At 36.6% G+C, this 20,386-nt stretch overlaps 1 protein-coding gene across 3 annotated transcripts in view; it reads right to left on the minus strand.

The window, feature by feature from the left end:
• Nucleotides 1–2,328: 2,328 nt before the first annotated feature.
• Cnot6 (CCR4-NOT transcription complex subunit 6) overlaps nt 2,329–20,386 on the minus strand; it is a 43,085-nt gene continuing 25,027 nt past the window's right edge. For 2 of the 3 annotated variants that reach the window (XM_010623727.3, XM_010623730.2), the window contains exons 5-12: nt 15,206–15,310; nt 15,054–15,122; nt 13,145–13,302; nt 11,916–12,070; nt 11,163–11,317; nt 10,025–10,255; nt 8,070–8,272; nt 2,329–5,826 (exon numbers count right to left, since the gene is read on the minus strand). In XM_010623727.3, the coding sequence (XP_010622029.1) occupies nt 5,614–5,826; nt 8,070–8,272; nt 10,025–10,255; nt 11,163–11,317; nt 11,916–12,070; nt 13,145–13,302; nt 15,054–15,122; nt 15,206–15,310 (1,289 nt within the window). In that variant the 3' untranslated portion in view covers nt 2,329–5,613. The remainder of the gene's footprint in view (nt 5,827–8,069; nt 8,273–10,024; nt 10,256–11,162; nt 11,318–11,915; nt 12,071–13,144; nt 13,303–15,053; nt 15,123–15,205; nt 15,311–20,386) is intronic. The other variant, XM_010623728.3, reaches the window with a different exon arrangement.

The raw sequence follows: 20,386 nt of genomic DNA on the forward strand, positions 1-20,386 counted from the left end.
GCTACGCCCTAGATCATGGGTGCATCTTTGACACTCACTGCACTGGACTGCAATGATCAACAAGGCACAGGGATTGTACCCGTAAATTTCTACTTCCAAACTACGTGTAATTCTACCATTCTAAGTGTCTCACTTCTAAGTGCGGATTGGTATGTGACCAAGAAAACTGGTTTAACCACCACTTCTACTCACCAAAATGAACCTAGCCCTTCTCTATCCAGCTAGCCCAGTGGCTGAGACTCACTTTGCTAGTAAAACTAAAAGCATGAGGCAAAGAAGTCTTTGAAGAAGGGCACTTCGGGTCACACGGATTAGAGTAAGCAAAGCTGCTTTTGAAAGATCCAAGTAATTTAGCACTTTGGGGTAGGTCAGAGTGATTTGAAGTTGGCATTTAAAGAATGAGAAAACTAGCACCTCCTTATCCTTTATGATTAGAAATGTTTCATGTGCTAAAGAAACTAATAGACACTGTTTGCAAGCTATCCTATAAACCAGGAATTTTCCCAATTTCTATCTTTATACCAGTTGGTTAGACTCATTTGAAGAACAACTGAGAATATTATTTGGGCCAACTTTACTTGGGGAAATATCTCACAAATCTCACTAAAATTCTACTAAAATCTACTCTTTACACAGGATTCTCCTAAAAAAATAACCTGTTATACTGTCTTTGTAGTATTTATGAAAGCTTATTTTAAAATCAGTTTACATTTGAATACCTAAATAGTTCAAAAAAGAAATCCCTAATACAGACAACATTTTTACCTAAAACCTGAAAACACAATGCTAAACATATTTCAGGTCACGTGTAAGTATGTACTTATTTCTCTTAAGAACATTAATTAGAATTTACAAAGCAACACAGCAAACATATTTCAATGACTTTTTACACTTTTTTTTGAACAATTAAATGGAGGACCAAGGCTCCTGTTATATAGACAAAATTAGCTACTTAAGGATTATGTGGCACAGGCCTACTTTAAAACTGGACATCTCAGCAAACATTCTCTAAATTTTCTTTTTGAATGATTTTTCCAGCACTTACATAAAATTTACATTTATTTGTCATAGAAATAGTTTCAAAAAACCAAATAAATCCCCTTCTCCCCTTAACTATAAGCCCACACATGAGGACTTCAGAAGTCACATATTTCAAAATATACAACAAAATATACATGTAATATGTAAAACATTTAATAAATTAGTATAACCTGAACACAATGTTTTCTACTGTATTAAAAGCATTTATTTAAAATACGTCCACCTCCTTCCAATAGATGGAAGACACAGGAGCCCATCTCTTATATTATGAGGTATATGGTAACAACAACAATAATCCTAAATGCAAAAGGACCGTCAGATGCCTAAATATAAAACCGAACTTTGGCAGAGATACGAGTGTTATACAAAATAACACAGCCAATAAGGAAATACATACTTTTTTTTTACACCATTTCCCCATGTCATGTCCCTGTCCCCTTTTACTCTTCCCTCTAAAAGGATGAGTTATAACCCTGTCCAGATGACTCAGAATTTTAAAAATGTGGTCTAAGGACTAACACTTATTTTTTTCAAACTTCAGTACTACAGCTATACAAATTACACTTTAAAATATTTGAAACAGATACTGAATTTATTGGTTGGCTATGAGTAGGAAAATACATTGGTAAAGAAAAGAGACCCTGTATATAAATATAATACTAGCTAGTTACAATTTGACCAAGAAGGTTCCACTGAAAAGAAGAGTAAAAGCCCTTGTTACCACCAGTCCACACGGTGTAAATTCGGTTTTCCATTACTCTTATCAAAGAGCTGCCTAGGCAAATGTGACATTCTTTGAGCTTAGTGCAGATAATGTGCTGGGTTTTCTTACTACACGAATGGTAAACAAGAGTTAGTCCAGTGCATTACACAATATAATGTACTGCGAATAAAGACTAGATACTCTATTTCAGACACTACATCAACATACCAGCGTTTAAATTTTACAAAACCAAAAGGAAGAGCAAAGCGAACATCTTAAATACTGCTTATATGTGGGGAACAGACCACTGCTTAAAGCATTACTCCAATTATCTGCAACAGCTATGCTGGATATTCTGATTTTGGCAAGATTAGGGATTGAACCCAAGGTCTTTGCAGTGAGCTACATCCTCAGGCCTTTCTTAAAATGTGAAACAGGGTCTCTAAGGATTAAATTGTCCAGGTGGGGCTCAAACTTGTGATCCTCCTGCCTCATCCTTCCAGAATGCTGGGATCACAGGCATGCACAACCATACCTGGCTCAGATTCATTAAAAGAACAAAGGGTTTGTAACTTTTTGTTTTACGTTGGCGTCTGTATGACATGACCCCCAAACCTTAAAAGTCACAACGAAAACTAATTCCGTAAGTTTGAATAGCAAAAAAAGTGGAACTCTAAAACTTGAATGTTATCATCAAAAAACTCAATCTTAGAAAGACATTGAAACTATAATTTCAACATTCAGAAGTGCATGCTATCCAATTTACTGATATCCTTAGGTTTCAAAGTGCTAATCCAAAGTAAGTTCGCCTGGTTGCCCCCCAATCAAAAATACAAATGAAAACTCATTTTTTGGAGATGTTCTTTGCCCATCTTCTGGGAATATTAAATTGTAATCAACAATTTACTTCTACAACTTTAGTTTAAATTATGCCATAAATTAATTTTGATGAACATTATTTAAATTCTCAAAGCATAAATATAATTACCACTAATATTGTAAAATGTATTCAAGAGATTTACAACAAGTAATTGAGTGCCTCCAAATTTCTCATCTTTAAAACAAAAAAACAAATCCCAAATTTTCTGTAAAACATTCCAAAGATGATTTTTCCAGCAAGAACACTGAAATTACATTATGGCAAAACATTAAATACATGTTACAGAGTTTTTGTAAAATAATCTACGCTGTGAAAACAAACTAGTTTTTATTGCATTTTAGGGAGTAAGGATTATTGGAAATTATTCAGGACACAGAAAATATCTAAAACATAAACCCTTGCTTAATGAAAGTATCATAGTCTGTTTTGGTGTGAACATTTATCCTCTATAGACTCAAAATATCTGTTTTTCTTCTGAAGGTTACAGTTGTAAATCTGCACTGTTGGTTCAATTTACACTATCTACTACGTAAGGTGGAGAAGCCGTTCAAACTGACTCACAGACGCAGTGTGCCTGGAAGAGGCAAAAACAAGTCCTCTCAAGACACAGCAGGCCGGTATATCTTAGTATAGGCCCTAAATTTCAAATACATTCTAGACCGTTAACAAATACAGATGAGAACATTTTGTGTAAAGCTCAAACCCTTAGCATCTAACAAGTGCACTCTCGTTCCAGCATCTATGAAAAATGTATCTCCCATTAACAAACACAGGACAAGTAAGTGCTCCTCCCTCCCATCCACAAAGCTCTCTGGACCTGTGATTCCAGTCTGGTCCCATGAAGAGCAGCTCCCTCCATCAGTCCAACCAGCTCCAGTTCACCCTCACTGGAAATTGCCATGATGCACATACAACACAGTGTTTAGGAAAAATGAGTAAACACACTTTTATTCTCACTTTACAAAAAAAATAAAACAAAAATACCGTAAAAAATCATGAACTGGTTCTACATCCATAATACCAGCTTTGCAATGTACTGATTATAAACTAAATGTGTTTGGTGTCGGCACAATTTAAAAAGTGCCAAAAAAAACAAAAACAAAAAACAAAAAAAACAAAAAACAAAATTCTGTATTAAAAAAAAAAAACCTTGAAGGAAAAACCAGGTCCAAGACAAAGATTCAGGATGAAAACCTTTTGGGAGAATTTCTTAAGAAAGAAAGAAAAAAAAATCATTTATTTAAAGAGTATTGTAATTTTATTTTCTCTTAAAAGCAGACTAAGCACATTTAGTGCTTAACATTTTTCATAAAATTTTAAGTCATCCAAAATGACTCATCCTCTGTATAAAAATTGTTAAGAACAATTTTTTCTTAATGCTCACATGGTATCCTTTTGCTCCCCTGCCTGCAGTTGAAACAAAAGCAGACCAAACACCCTCTGAATTCATTTGATTTTTCAGAAGAATGAACACTGAGAACAAAATATATACACATTAACTTTGCAAAGTTAAAGCTGGCTCTAATCTCTAGCCTACTAATGGCACTATGGGCAAAACACAGGATACAATGTAACTTTTATCTTGGTTGACATCTGACAATGACTTGGTCACTTTAAAAATGATCTGAAGAAATGTCTTAGGGACCCGTTTTGAAAATGCATCTAATTTATACTGCTTCATAAACAGAAAATTACTTTTTCTTTAAAAAGGAATGATTTTAAAAGAAAATCTAAGATAACAGAGAATACATGGGTAACTAAAAAAAAAAAAGAAATTCACATGATAGTAGTATTTTGGGTGACAAACAGCACTGTGCAATGACACCAAGAAGCACTGCGTCGGTCAGGTGAGCAAAGACCCACACTGTGAACATTTTCCAAAATGGGATATTCAATGCTTCACAATGGGATAAAAGCCACAGCCCATACAAAAGCATTTTCATAAAATTCTCACAAATGTTAAACAATACTTTAAAAATATAAAAGAGGATGCACAGATTTTCTCTGCATGCACAGGCAGTGCTTGGTGAGAACAAATTTAGGCAGGCACAGTGGAGATAGGACAAGATGTGTCTAAAAAAGAAGTTAAGAAGCTGTATCTATGCAGCTGTAATTTTTTTAACTTAAAAAAAGTTAAAGATTAAAAAATATCAGAATGTACATACATTAACCATCACATTCAGTTCATAAATGCCTATGAATTATTCACTGTTGAGCTTATCTGTCCTAGTAGATATAGTTTTCATAAAAATTCAGGAATTCATGAATTAAGTTGCCTCTGGTCCAAGAAAATGTCCTATGGTTTAAGCAGACTTAGAGAGCTAGGTTCTCGATTTAAAAATAAAGTAGTACAAAAGGGCTAACAAAACCCTAACAGTGCAAATCATTGCAGAGAAAGTCTGTTGCAACTCTTTTACAAGCTGGCCTTCAGAACACAAGAAACGGGTAAAAAAATTTAGCCTTAGTTTACAATACAACTGTTTTCAAATTTGTTATTTTTTAGTACAAAATTTCATAAATCAGATCTTCTGTGGATCATATACAATCATAAAGGCTAAATTCAAATTCTATCTTTTACAAATCATCTGAAAAAGGGTGCAAAGTCTGGAAGAATGGTCTCTGGATGTTACTACTGGCCTCAAAAAAGTAGTGCTACAGATTTCTGTGCAAAGAGAATATGCTGTTCCAACATTTTCCTATTTCAAGGCATGAAAATATTATATTGGATACAAGAAACAGGAAAATTACTTGTAACAAATGAAAGATAGGTGCAAACACACCAATCCCTGTCTAGCAGTATATAAAGCATATTGGGCTCAGAATTTGTCTGTTGCTAGCACCTGGCTTTCATACTATGTCCTTTTACCAAACCATCAAACTGGAAATTCAAATCACCATTAAGAAAAACCTCTAGCCATACCTCACCCTCTGTATTCAGATTTTCATGAGTTTACAAGTAAAACTGAGGTTGTCCTCTGAAGGTACTTGACTACCTCCTGCCAGAAAGGTGAATGCCATTAACTTGGGGCAGGAAAGGCAGCAGGAGCTCCAGTTGTGCAAAAAGTGAGAAGTGGTCAGAGGGGATGAGTGGGTGCGGGCAGCCGCTGATATTGTTCTCAAGCAGCCAGTGGTGGTCTAGAGGTCCCAGGATGCCTAAAGTGTTCAGCTGAGGTTTGGAATAGAAGATGTAGTCAATTATACCCTGAAAAACAAGGAAAAAATAATAATAATAAAAGACAAGGCCCCATATAAGATAAAACTGAAGTAAGTGTTTTTAAGACCCACCCTTACAGTTACATTTGGTAAACAAAAGAAACTTACTAGCTTGTAAGTAGTACTTTAATAGAAACCAAATGGTCCCACAAACATCAAACTCAAATTGAATTCAAAATGAAATTCAAAATTCAAAATGAAGCATCCTTCCTTTCTGAACCATTACCAAACCTTCAGTGACACCTAAAAGACACTTTGTGGCCGTCTGCTTTTCTTTGCTAAAAGAATCTGACATTCTCCCCGACTCCCCACCCTGACACCATGCTAGCCTTTTGGGAGATGGGGTGAGAAAAGCACCTATCTTTTAGGTGCCCCACGACCAGAACACAGGCTCTCCTACCTGAAATACTTTAATACTTGCCATCTGGTTAGTTCCTTCTCAGTCTTCAAATGTCAGGTTCAATCACTTTCCCGCTCCCACTCATGAACCTCCAACCATTGATTCTCTTCCGTTGCTAAGGCTCTTCCCAAGGTATGATTACACACTCATTTGTGTAGGTGAGACCTGCTAGGGTTTTGTTTGTTTGTTTTTTTTGTTTTTTGAGACAGGGTCTCACTGTGTAATTGAGACTGACCTGGAACTCACTATGCAGCCCAGGCTGGTCTCGAACTCACAGCGATCCTCCTGCCTCAGCCTCCTGAGTGCTGGGATTACAGGCGTGCGCCACCACACCCAGCCTGCTAGAGTTTTGATTCTGATTGCTGCTGAAGATCCATGTGTTGAAGGTTTCATCTCTAGGGTGGCAATCCTGGAAGGTACCATAGACCTTTAGGAGGCAGAGCACAACACCTTACGTCACTGGGGGCAGGCCGTGAAGGGGACTATGGAACCCGGCCCCGCTCTTCCCTTTTCCCTGGCTTTGCCTCCCAGTCAATGAGTTAATTAGTGTGCTCTGCACAAACTCCTACCATGAGGCACTGCCTTGCCAGAGAGACCCAGAGATATCCTAGAGTGGGACCTCCAAAAGCATGATTCAAAATAAAACTTTCTCCTCATAGGTTAATTATCTCGTGTTTTGCTACAGAATTTGACCACTATAAAAACTGCCTCCTGAGCCGGGCGTGGTGGCGCACGCCTGTAATCCCAGCACTGGGGAGGCTGAGGTAGAAGGATGCTGTGAGTTCGAGACCAGCCTGGGCTACATAGCGAGTTCCATGTCAGACCCAAGTACATAGTGAGACCCTGTCTCAAAAAACCCAAAAACAAACAAACAAAAAAACTGCCTCCCATCAGACCATCACTAAGGGGAGGGCTATTTCCACCTGCCTTGCACATCTTTTCAGCAGCACCAAGAGCTACAGCTAGCACAGTTACAGATCATTCTGGCTCTGCCCGACTCAGCCCCTCCTCCATACACTCTTAGCCAAAGACGCTGGTGTGTATTCAAGTGTATTCTTCCAGTCTTGCTATCAGCAACAGAATTAAGAGGAAAAAGCCTTACACTCTCCCTCACCTCTGGTTATCATGCTCACTACCTCATCAATCAGTCTGCCTAAGACACTGAGAGACACAGGTAATCATTTCTATGCTTTTTAAGGTGGAAGAGCTCCGGAGACATTACCCTAACCTCTTATTTAGACTGCAATAGACAATCTAGAATATTTATTTTTCCAGATTAGAAATAAAAACTGGAACTTAGCAGAACAGAAATACAAGTTACTAAAAAAAGACATCTGTTCAAAACAAAATGACACAGCCCTAAGTAATCACTGATTTAAAAAAACAAGCCAGTGAGAAAAGATTCTACACTATAACACATTAAGTGTGCAAGGCAGTGCATAAATGTATTTTAGGAACATTTCAGAAAAGGATACTATAAACCACACTTTGGCACTCAAAGGAGTACACGTTCAGCTAAACACATAGTCTCACCCTCACCTCACAACCAAATTCAGATATCGCAGTACTGCATATCCAACCGAGAGCATGTAACCAACTGCTCCGAAAGGTAAAACTGCTTTAGGAATTGATTTACATTCATTACGTCATCTGACTTCTTACTGTGGAAAATATTCTAACAGATTAGTGAGCGAGGATGTGACATCAATCACGAGGAATTCTACACAAGGTCAATAACAGAATACCGCTGTCAATGAATATAAGGTCGCTTCGACTCCAGTCTGAACACAAATCCACATGTTAAAGACCCAGGACTCCGCCGTAAGACACACCTTGAAGTCAAACGTGTAATTCGTGTACGGCATCAGGCCACTCTCGTAGGCACTCTTCAATGTGAAGCCGTGGGTGATCCTTCCATTGCTCACTCCATTCTTTCCGTTACAGCTGAAGTTCATGAGACTTTCATTATATCTCAGTTCCTTAAAGTCTTTGTGATTTGTTTCTACCCCACCTGTGCTCAAATATTCTACAACACCTAAAATGAAGAGAGATGTACTTTTATCACTGTCAAGTTCAATACACAGCAAATAAATTCAAAAAGATCATGCAATGCCGGGCATAGTGGCACACACCTATAATCCCAGCACTCGGGAGGCTGAGGCAGGAGGAGGATCGTTGTGAGTTCAAGACCAGCCTGGGCTACATAGTGAGATTCAGGTCAGTCTCAACTACACGGTGAGACCCTGTCTCAACCCACCCCCTCAAAAAAGATCATGCAACAGTAATTAATTTAAAAGATTTCCGCTTTCTAAAATGTTTTAAAATAATTTTGCCAGAACTTGTCCAAATCTATTACACAGTCATAGTCTTTATTCATTTAAAGGTGATGTGTTTTCTTAATTAACCAACTTTTTCTAATGGCTAAATAAAACAATTAAGCTAGAGTAGTGGTATTTACTAGTTTCTTGTTTTTAAAAATTCAGGTTTCTACTTTACTTTCTGCAATGCTGTAAACTATGGAAGAGAATCTCACCAGTTAGTTACAAAGCCAACTTTACCATCCCTGGGCAATATTTTCCCAATTTCCTAAGTATAAAATAGGCTCTGCAAATATATTTTCATTCAGTCAGCATTAGTGGATATTATCCCATGTATTTGCTATTAACATACTGTACTTTTCTCTCCTTGCTCCTTGCAGCTATCTAGAGCATGGAAAGCATGTAGAGAAATTATATGAAATTCATCAATCCTTTCAGTATTAGTAATCCCCAGACAGCCTGATAAGGCCATTAGGAACTCTATATATACGGTGAGACCCTGTCTCAAAAAACAAAAACAAAAACAAAGATCATGTAATATGGGATCAGTCGAATTCTTTTTTTGTTTGTTTTTTGACAGGGTCTCACTATGTAGTTGAGACTGAACTGGAACTCACTATGTAGCCCAGGCTGGTCTCAAACTCACAGCAATCCCCCTGCCTCAACCTCCCTACTGCTGGGATTATAGGCATGTGCCATCACGCCCAGTGGATCAGTCGAATTCTGACCAAGTTCATATTACCACATGCCAGGATCCTAAAGAAGCGCTTAGTAACCTTTTTGCAATCTGGACTGTATGATTTAGGATAATAATTGTTCACTCACAAATTATTTCAAGTTAAAAAGATGAGTATTCCCTGTTTTGGATCTCAGATTTGAAGTATTTGCATATACATAATGATCTTGGGGATGGGACCCAAGTTTTAACATGAAATTCATTTATAAATATCTCATATACACCTTATATATATGAGGCCTGGAGGGGATTTTGTACAGAATTTTAAATAACTTTATGCATGAAAAGAAGTTTCATGGTATGGAATTTTCCACTGTGGCATCATGTCAGTGCTAGAAAGTTTTGGATTTTAGAGCATTTCAGATTTTGGATTAGGGATGCTCAGCCACTATCACTTATTTGTTTATCACAGATGATTAATGACCTCTCTCCTTAGGTTTCTATAATACCACCTCTTTTTCAAAATGATGTCTCTATCTCACACATGAAAAACTTTTTTTTTCTTTTTTTTGGGGGTACTGGAGATCAAACTCCAGTCTTTGCACTTGCGAGACAGGCGGTGGAACCTCTGAGCTAAATCCCTGGCCCTCACATGAAAAACTTTAAAACTGGCTCCTGAGTACAAACTGAATTTTCATGTGGACTAAATTTGGAATTATCAGGAATGATACATTACAAAAACATTTTAAGTCAAAAAATATTCATACTATAGAAAATAGGACTCTTTTCTTACCAGAGTCTGGCAAAGAATTAAGATCTGCACACAACACAAGTGGAATAGTTCCAAATTCATCCAATACACTACATTTGAGGCTTCGAGAGGCTTTATCAATAATATTCTTCACTTCTGAGAGGAACATCATAGTTTGTACCAACTTCACATCAGAGTATTCAGGGTCCCAATGCATATGAGCATTAGCCACAAGAATAAGTTGTTTTTCTGTTCCAAGATGTGGCTTTCCAGCTACATTAGACAAGAAGAAAACAAACAGACAAAAACCCACCCATCAGCCCACAGATTCTCAAGTCTGAAAGCAAGCTGATTATAACAGAGTCTCAGAAAATAAAAGGATCCCAACATTTACCTAATAATTCCCCATCTATTCACTGACTAAAACATGCAACACAGACATCTATACGTCTGGGTAACCCTTGTAGCACAGGAAAATCCACCACTTGTGTCCACATAAACCATTCTATTTAGAAGCTTGATTTTCAAAAGTTCTGTCTCCTTGAAACTTTTAGTCTTAGCTTATGTGTCCAGATCCAAATTAAATCTAAACCCTTCTTCTTAGATATATTTAAGAAAACATTAAGTTCTACTGTCTACCCCTAACATCCTTCACATTAAAAATCGCCATTCCAAGTATTCCAAACTTCAGTTCTCGGAACAACAGCCACTCTAAATATGCTCTGAGTCTGAAATAAATAGACTATTTTCCAAAACTCAAGACCTTTACATACCTTTAACAAAATTATTACAAGTGGATCAGGAAGATAAGTTAGGTTACAGAGTATCACTGCTGACAAGACATTATAAAGTTTTTATCCATTATAGTTATTTTAATTAATATTTACTTCAGTGTTTCTTTTATGTGAAAAATTCCTGAGAGCAAACAAAAAAGATCTTTTTTTAGCTCTGTCTCTTTTTGAGGTTTGTAATACTTTTCCGAGCAATGCTTTCCTATCTCAAGCTTTGTGAAACAAAGAGATAATGTTTTAGAAAAACAAATTCTAACTGAGTTTCTTCAGGTGTTAGATAAGACCATCATTAATAATGAGATGTCTGTTTTTCATTCTTTTTGTAGATGTCTAATCAGAATTATTAAATTTTGAGGATCAATTTTACAGGAAGTAAAAGGGCCACTCACATGACATTTCAATCAATTCCTTTCGAAGTTCTAGCAGTACTGCAACTCCAATGTTATCTTTTGTCATGACTCTGTTCAGCATAGCTTCAGACCCCTCTGAATTTGCCATTGCTAGCTGATTAAATTCAACAGTGTGTTTCTGAACCAAAGTAAATCTAAAACAGAAACAAACACACACATGTAAACAAAGAATTGGAAATATCAAGATATTAGCGTTGTGGGAAATATGGTTTTCCCAAACTTCCTTAACAGATATGATGGCACTTAAGTCACATTATGGAAAATCCCTCACACTCAGCACCAACCTTCTCACATCCAAAGTTGTTTTGAATCTGTTACTGATACAAATAACATCTTGAAATAGTGTAATAAACTACAAATTAGTGTAATACAATAATCTTTTTAGGTTTCATGCTGGAATATTCCATCTAACAATAATTTATAAATAATCATTTTCCAAAATATAGGTTTAAGAATCCCTCTATCATCCTAGAGGGACTGTTAAAAACGTAGTTTTTCAAGGAACGATTGGAGTTAAAGTCCTAGTAAACACCTGAAGAAACAGCAGCACTTTCAGCATGTCTACAGAACTTATTTCTGATGATTAAAAACAAAAATACCTAAGCCGATACTATTTTTCTGATTTAGTAATAGTGCTTCATTCTCGTATTTGCCAATTAACTTACACATCCTTGGTCCTCACCCCACAAATACTAAAAACATTTTACATTTTTTAAAAATGCAAAGGCTTACTTTTCAGTCCTGAAGAATATTGCACAGCCATCCACATGTTTTCTTTCTTGTTCTGACATTGTCCTAGCTCGAGACTTTGGACTAAAGAATCCATTATAGCCACGTTCTTTTAGTTCTACCAGAAAAAAACTATAATACTGCTCTGTTTCAACCTCCTAAAAAAAATTGTAAACAGAAAGTTACTGCAAGGGACAAAAATCAGCCCTACACTTAACTCTGTATGTGTAATGTGAAAGCTTCAAGTAGTACAGGACTGAGCTGCAGATGAAAGAATGTAACATCTGTTCAATCCAATTTACCTAAAACCAATCACAACATATAGTTGTCCTTTCACGGGTGGTTATCACTTATTGCCAAGGTCAATTCTTTTGCCTTTTAGGAGTAATGAAGGGGAAGACACACATTCATAGGAACGTCTATGTCTTAGACTGATGAAATAAAAATCACAGAAGCAGAAGGAACTTCACAGATCATAATTTCAGACTCATGAGGAGAAAGAAAGTGACTTGCCCAAGATTTTTTTCTTCTTTTTGTGGCACTAGGAATCGAACTCAGGACCTTGGGTTTTGCGAGGCAGGCAGTGGTGCCCCTGAGCTAAATTCTTGGCCCTCCAAGATTTTAAAATTATTGAGAGATGGATTAAGAAGCCAAAGTCACCGTACATGAATGAGCTCCAATCCTTTCCCCACCATGCCCTAATTACTATTTTAACACAAGTGGTAAAGTACAATTACCTAGGTGATACCACAATTTTAGTTACTCTGCCACCCAACTCAAAAATAGTGTGTGCAGAGCTGCTGCTGGAGGGAGGGAGGCGAAAATGTAGCGGCTATTGTAAATGCTTAAAATCCAGCTCAACACACTTGCTTTATCTGGTAGCGTATTATTGCACAGCAAAGCACTTAGAATTCACTAAAAACAAAAAAGCTGGTATTTTAAGAAATGTTGAAACTATAATTTCAAATGTGGGAGGAGGGGATGAAGGGAGGGCTGGGGTACGGGGATAAAATGAGAACCAAGACCTGTCATGTAAAGGTACAAGATCCCAATGATGAATGTAACTGTACAGTATACCTAAAATGTACCGATAAACTCAACGAGAAAAAAAAATTTTTAAATAGTAATAATAATTTCAAATGTGCCAGTGTAATGTATCCTAGCGTATTTGCTTCTGGCTTTGTCAATGTTAGAAGATTCCTGCAATTTAAACACTCTTCTGTGTGACTTACCTGAAGACTTATAATATCAGCATTGCAGCTCAAGATTTCTTGAATAATGGCCTTTTTCCTGTAGTCCCAATTTAGTGCCCATGATGGACAGTAGCCATATAGCTGCCGGGTCGCATATTTATCACAAAGAACATTATAGCACATGACAGAAAACAAGGCTGTAGAAAAGATAACTTTACTTATTCACACATATGGCATAAAAAAAGACAATTTCAGTAATAGGTTTCACTCAAATGTTGTTTGTCTTTATTCGATCTATATTATTAAAAAGCTACAGATTAGGGAAAGAAAAGAAAGGAACGGAATAAATATGAAAAAAGGAAAAAATGGAAAAAAGTCTTTGTAAATAGGGAGGGGTAGAGGAGTTGAAGGGAGGGCAGGGAAATGGGGATAAAATAAGACCTAAGATACACCATGTAAAGGTAGAAATTCCCAACAAGGAATATCGTCATATTCTATACCTAAAATGTACCAACAAACTTAATGAACAACAACAAAATGCTGCAATGCCCGTCACAGAGAGAGGAGACAGAGACAGGTAATGAAAAGAGATACACGAACAAACGAAGAGTATAATGTGCTGTCTGCTACAGAGGTAAGCAAAGTCTGGAAGCTAAAGGACTATAAGATCCTGAGCCCCTCAACCTCCAAAACCACAATCCCTCATTTCTCTACGACTTCCACCAGGTCACTGATACTTAAAGTAGACGTAGAAAGCTGAAAGGTAGTCTTTTAGTAAACATGTCTATTATTCGTACAGAGAGCAACTACAGGCATACCTAAGAAAGAGCAGTTCCACCCAATGCAGTCACGTAAATATCTCAATAAAGCAAGTCACATGAATTTTTCGGCTTCCCAGTACATATAAATGTTAATGTTTAGATTCTATTACCTTCAGTGTGTAATAGCAGGACTAAAAAGGGGCATATAACTAAAGATATACTTTAGTGCTAAAATATGTCAGTCATTATCTGTGCTATTAGAAAAATGGCACACTTACTCAGCATGGCACTGCTGCAAACCTTCAATTTATAAAACAAAATGACACAGTATCTGTGAAGCACAATAAAGCAAAATATAACAAAACAAGATCGGGCCGGGGATGTAGCTCAGTGACGTTGTGCCTGCCTAGCAAGCCCAAGATCCTGAGTTTAATCCCCAGTACTACAAAACAAAAACAAAACAAAACAAATTAAAAAAAAAAAAAAGGTCATGCCCATATTTTCAATTCATGCAAAAAGAAAGAAATATCATAAACCAAATCCTATTACATGCTGTGGGAGCTCTGAACTATTTTCATAAAACTTAGGTTAAACACATTTGGAACATATAAGGATTTGGAAACTTCCACTATAGGAAGATCTTGGTGTATTTATCTATAAATGAATCTGACTTTAAAGCAGGGTTTCTCAACAGTGGCTCCACTGACATTTTAGATGGGTAAGTTGTCAGAGGGACTCTTAAGCAGCACTGTCGGCCTCTACCCACTAGATGCCTATAGCATTCCTCCCAGTTTGGATAATCAAAATTGCCTTCAGACAGTGATGAATGATTCCTGGAGCATAAAACTGCATCGGTCTCAAAAGTATGCTTTATAGCATACTCTGTCCTGTACAGCACACACAGAGGACAGAAGACCTCCCAAACCTAATAATCAACCACAGGAATTCTGCCTTAATGTTTGTTGCCCATTATCTAAAGCAGCCATGGTGAACCTTTGGGAGCTTTCAATGACAACTTGCTGCAGCACACATGCCAGAGGTTCACCACCACTGACCTAAAGCATGTAAAGAACAGTATAAATGAGAGTTAAAATAAGAGGTGAGACCAAGTAAAAAGTGGTCCAAGTAAAAATAAGAATAAAAAATTGAGACCAAGTAAAAGTAAGTTTAAAAATTAGGTTACCAACCAGTTGGCCTTGTTCTATCTGGTTCTTGTAACATAATCCAAGATCTTGGAGGTGGCTGTTCTGTGGAAACTAGGTAAGTATAGAGAACATAAAATTAAGCAATATTCTTGTATGTCTTCCTAATAAAAAGGTTTAAACAAATGACCACTTACTTCTTTTTGCAGTACCTGACAAATTATCAAGCAAATAGTTCAGTAGCCTTCTTGTTCCATCTGGTTCCAGAGAGAGGTTCAATATATCCTGGGTAAGTGGATTTCCTGGAATATTTTTTAAATGAGTACATGAAACCAAGATAAATACTAGAATATTTCAAACTTCAAAAAAATACATTTAAAAATCATCCAACTTTCTGTAATGATTGGCATAGACTTCAGAAAATATTATTTTTCAGTTTTTGATTTGAAATGTAAAGAATTTATACCATATTTGATTGAGATACTCTAAAACAGCTTAATGAATTCATGTAACTCACTACAGAAGTGTTCCACCAGTGTTCTGCGTCTGACCCTACCTCACCAACACTTTCAACAACAGGAGATGGTTATAATGATTAAAAGTGAGTATTGGGCATGGGATGCCGATCAGCAGCACAGCACCTGTCTGGCAAGCAGGCCCTGAGTTCAATTCCTGGTACAAAAAAAAGGCATCAAATATTTGGCTGGACATGGTGGTGCGTGCCTATAACCCCAGCACTCAGGAGGCTGAGGAAGGAGAATCGTCGTGAGTTCCAGGCCAACCTAGGCCACATAGTGAGTTCAGGGCCAGCCTGGACTACAAAGCGATCCTGTTTCAAAAAACAAAAACAAAACAAACAAACAAAAAAGTGAGCATAATTAGATAGGGGTGGGAGGTAGAAGACTTAGGGAGAGGGGGGAGAGGGATCAGAGAGGAAGATGACAAATCTAATGAATCAAAGAGAAATAAAAATTGAGAATGCCATAAAGCTAACAAGAAAACATTGTAATGATAAGAGTGGTCTTGTATTTAGATTTTAAAAAAACCTACTACATTAAGTAACAAAATAAGGCAGGCTTAAATTAATGCTTAATTAACTCACTAAGGAAAGAAAAAAATCCTGGGGCCACAAGCCATTCATAAATTCAACAACAATTTCTGGCCAAAAATGAATGCAAATACAGTAACTTAGAAGAACCTTCAAGGCCTCAAAGGCTCTCAGAAAGATTGCTGTTATGTATAAATGAGGAATAATAGTACAGCGCGCAGTATTTTGGTTTTTTGTTTTCTTTTGTTTTGTTTTTTGTGTGGTACCGGGGATCAAACTAATGACCTTGCACTTGCCAGGCAGGCACAGTGCCACAGTATAGTATTTTAAGCAGCCAAGTTCCTACTCATGCTATGAAAGTGGTGTGTGGCATTGTGAATGCCACAACTCCACTTAAGAAAGACTAGATATACAGATTGAACAAGGCAGACAAAATCGTGAAGGATCTTAGCCATGAAAAGTAAAAAAATGGAAAGGACAAGGTATTTAGTAATGATCAAAATCTTCAGAAAAATGAGATTTTCCCCCTTCCTATACTCTTGTCAAAGAGTAGACCCAAAAGCAGAATAAGAACCAATGAACTGGATCTAACAGGAAAGGCCAATTCAGAATAGAAGAGGCTGGTAGGCATTACAGCTACTGAAGGTAAAATGCCCCACCTTGTGAAGTAGTGGAGCTTTGTAATCAAAAGAAGCTGCATTACATTGATGAGAGAAATAGCAAAGTTACTTGACTTTTAGTATCTTTTTTGGTTTTAAGGGTCTACAAATTATAAAAATGTGCTGCTTTCTTTGCAAGAAGAAAAATTATAAAAGTATCATCTTTTCATGTATGTACAGTTCATTACTCCAGCTATGGTCCTTTTATATTTGCATTTAGTCATACTTTTGGGACATATGAATAGTCATTATGTGTAAATTACCAGGAACTTTTGTTAAGCATGTTTTGAGAAGCAATCAAAAACATACCAGATAAGCAGCCCATTAATCCAACCTACACTGATGCTGTCTTTTTACTACCTTCTACTCAAAAAAGTACATATCAATGACTGCTACTTATAATTGTGATCTTTCTTTGTAAATTAAAAACTATTCCCAATATTAAAAAATTTGTTTACTATTCTCTAATCAAGTGCAAATGAGGCCCAAAGGTTTATTTTCACAGATGTCTATTTGCTTTTTGGAATTTATTTTAATTTACAATTACTCTTCACTGCTAGGGAAAAGAAAATGTTTATGGGTAAAGATAATAGCAACAACAACAAAAAGCTCTGGAATTAAAACATAATTTAAAAAAGGAAAATAAAACCCAATAAACTGAAAAACATATACACATGCAAACAATTTGGGCCAGGGATTTAGCTCAGTGGTTGTGCTGCCTGCCTTGTAAGCCCAAGGTCCCAAGTTCGATCCCCGGTACAAAAGTAAAAAAACAAACAAACAAACAAAAACATGATACAGTATCCTTAGAAGTAAGGAACAAAAACAAACCAAAGTTTCAAGACCAATGGCATAAACATATTTTTCCCTATCGCTTTTGTGAACTACAACTAAAAACCCTACACATTACATGTGAAACACATGTAAGACTCTGAAACATGAAACATGTAGAGAGGACAGAATGGCTAGATACCTCTGGAGCTGAAGAATGACACTATGGTGATTCCTGGATTTACTTTTTATCTCATATATACCAAACACGGAGTCGAAAAAAAACATTTATATGGAACTACCAAGGGATGCAGACCAAACAAAAACAAACCAAAATAACCTCACAAAGACAACAACAAAAGTGAAACATCTAGCAGATAGCTGGCTAGAAACACAAAAAATAGTTTAGGTAAGACCCCTTCAAATCCACCTAAACACACCAAAGAAAAACACGGCCCCATCGCTACCTGCCAGCAAAGACCATGTGAGAAGCCTCAGCTTTGACTCCAGGCACCTTTCACTCCACCAGTAATGACTTTTTGCCAGTTTCTTTCTGGGGGGTGGTACTAGGGGAAGCCAAGTAGAGTGAAGAATTTCACCATCTTCTGGCAATCATGAGGCCATACCAAAGCAGCGTCTGTAGAGTCTATGTGGGAAATTAGAACTACCACCTCCACCCAACAGTGAGTGATGCATCTCCTACTCCCAGATGTATCAACGAAAGCTAAGTAGAATATAAATGTTTATGTCTTCTGGCAGTAGACAGTAGCCCTGCTTCCCTTGCCATGGAAAAGTCAACTTAAAAGAAAAAATTTAAGATCCAGAATCCCCTAACATAATGTAAGCCCAGTTTCAACTAAAAATCACTCATCACATCAAGAACCAGAAAGATTCTAATAGAGTAAAGTTAAGTAAGAGAATCCAACACCAAGATAACAGAAATATTGAGAGTTATCTAAAATAAAGCAGTCATGATACGTGCTTCAAGAGAAATTATGAACATGTTTGAAATAAATGAAAACAGAAGAGATTCAGCAAAGAAAAACTTTATGCAAATAAAAGGAGCCAAAAGAAAAAATTATAACTTAAAAATACAATAAATACATGGATGGGGGAAACATTCAGTAGATGGACTCAAAAACGTAACCGAAAGAAGAACGAACGAGTGAAGTGGAAGGCGAAACAGAAACAACCCAATCTGGACAGAAAGAAAACAGCCAAAAGATGAATGAACAGACTCTCTCTGCAGGACTACACCAAAAGATCTGCAAAACCTTGGATATACAAGACAGAGCCATGCTGAAATGTACTCAAAGAAATAAAGGCTGAAAGCTCCAAATTTGGCAAGAAAAATAAATCTACAGATAGATGAACCTGAGCAAATCCTCAAACAGGACAAATCCTAAAGAATCCACATCATGGGCCGGGGATTTAGCTCAGCGGTTCGGTGGCCAGCCTTGCAAGCGCAAGGACCCGAGTTCAATCCCCAGTACCAAAAAAAAAAGAATCCACATCATGACACCTCATCAACAAACTTCTGAACACTAAAGCCAAGAAAACTGTCAAAGCAGCCAGCAATCCAGACTGCTATAAACCATACATATATTCTATTATAATACTTGGAATACATATAGACAGCAAAATTTTAGGAATATAATTTGCAATTACTCAAAACAAGAAAGTATAAATCTAACAAAAACATGTACAGGACCTGTACACTCAAAATAATACAACATTCATGAAAAAAGCCAAAGACAATGTAAATAAATGGAAACAGAGAATGCTCTGGATTGGAAGACAACACAGTAAAGACATTAAAATTTTCCTGCCAGTTTGAAATAAAAGTTTAACACAACTGCAATAAAAATCTCACTACTATTTTTGTAACTAGGGCAACACCATTCTAACATTTATACAGAAATGCAAACAAACTAGAAGAACTGAAAAATTTTTTTCCGAAAAAGACTAAAGTAGAAGAATCAGCACAGGCTATTTAAGACATATTAAGCTACTGTGAACCATGTGTTACTGGCAGACAGACACACAGATCAATGGGACAGAATACAGAATCTAGGAAGAGACCCACACAAAAATGCCAAAATTAGTTTTGACAAAGTTGTTAATTAAATGGTGGTAACGGGGTCTTTCAATGAATTGTGCTGGAACAATTACTGGGACATCCGTGAGAGGTGGTAGGTAAACCAACTCTCACGTCCATTTTAAATCAAAATGGACATAGACTTTAATGTAAAATATAAAACCACAAAATTTTTAGAACAAAACAGAGAAAATTTTCAGGATCTAAAATTACTAAGAGTTCTTAGATTTAACACCATAAATAGAATCTCTAAAAAGAAAGAATGACAAACTGTCCTTCATCAAAATTAAAAACTTTTGTTTTGAAGATAGAGGCCACTAGAAAATATGTACAAATCACAATTTCAACAAAGGACTACCATCTAGAATATATAAAGAATTTCCAAACCTAAAAATAAAAACAATTAAATTAGAACACGGGCAAACACAGGAGGAGATATTTCAGAGGAACACATATAGACAAAAACACTCAAGCACTCAAACACTAACACTCATTAACCCTCTGTCACTGACCTACAACCAAGTTCCTTAAAAAACTAACCATAACCAAAGGTCCAGCAGTTACACTCCTGGACATTTATCCTAGAAAATGACAATTTGTGTTCACCAGATAACCCATAGTGCAGAGGATGGTTAGCACCTTAAGTTGCAACAGCTCCAAACTCCAAACTGTAAATAACTCAGATGTTCTTCAATATGTAAATGGTCGAACAAACCACTTAAAGAATTAAAAGAAGCTAATCTCAAAGTTACTTACTGAAGGGTTCCACTTATCTGACATTCTTTTTTTTTTTTTTTTTTTT

This window comes from Fukomys damarensis, unplaced genomic scaffold (assembly GCF_012274545.1).
Source record: "Fukomys damarensis isolate Sample0158 unplaced genomic scaffold, DMR_v1.0_HiC HiC_scaffold_9, whole genome shotgun sequence".
NCBI classification, from domain to species: domain Eukaryota; kingdom Metazoa; phylum Chordata; class Mammalia; order Rodentia; family Bathyergidae; genus Fukomys; species Fukomys damarensis.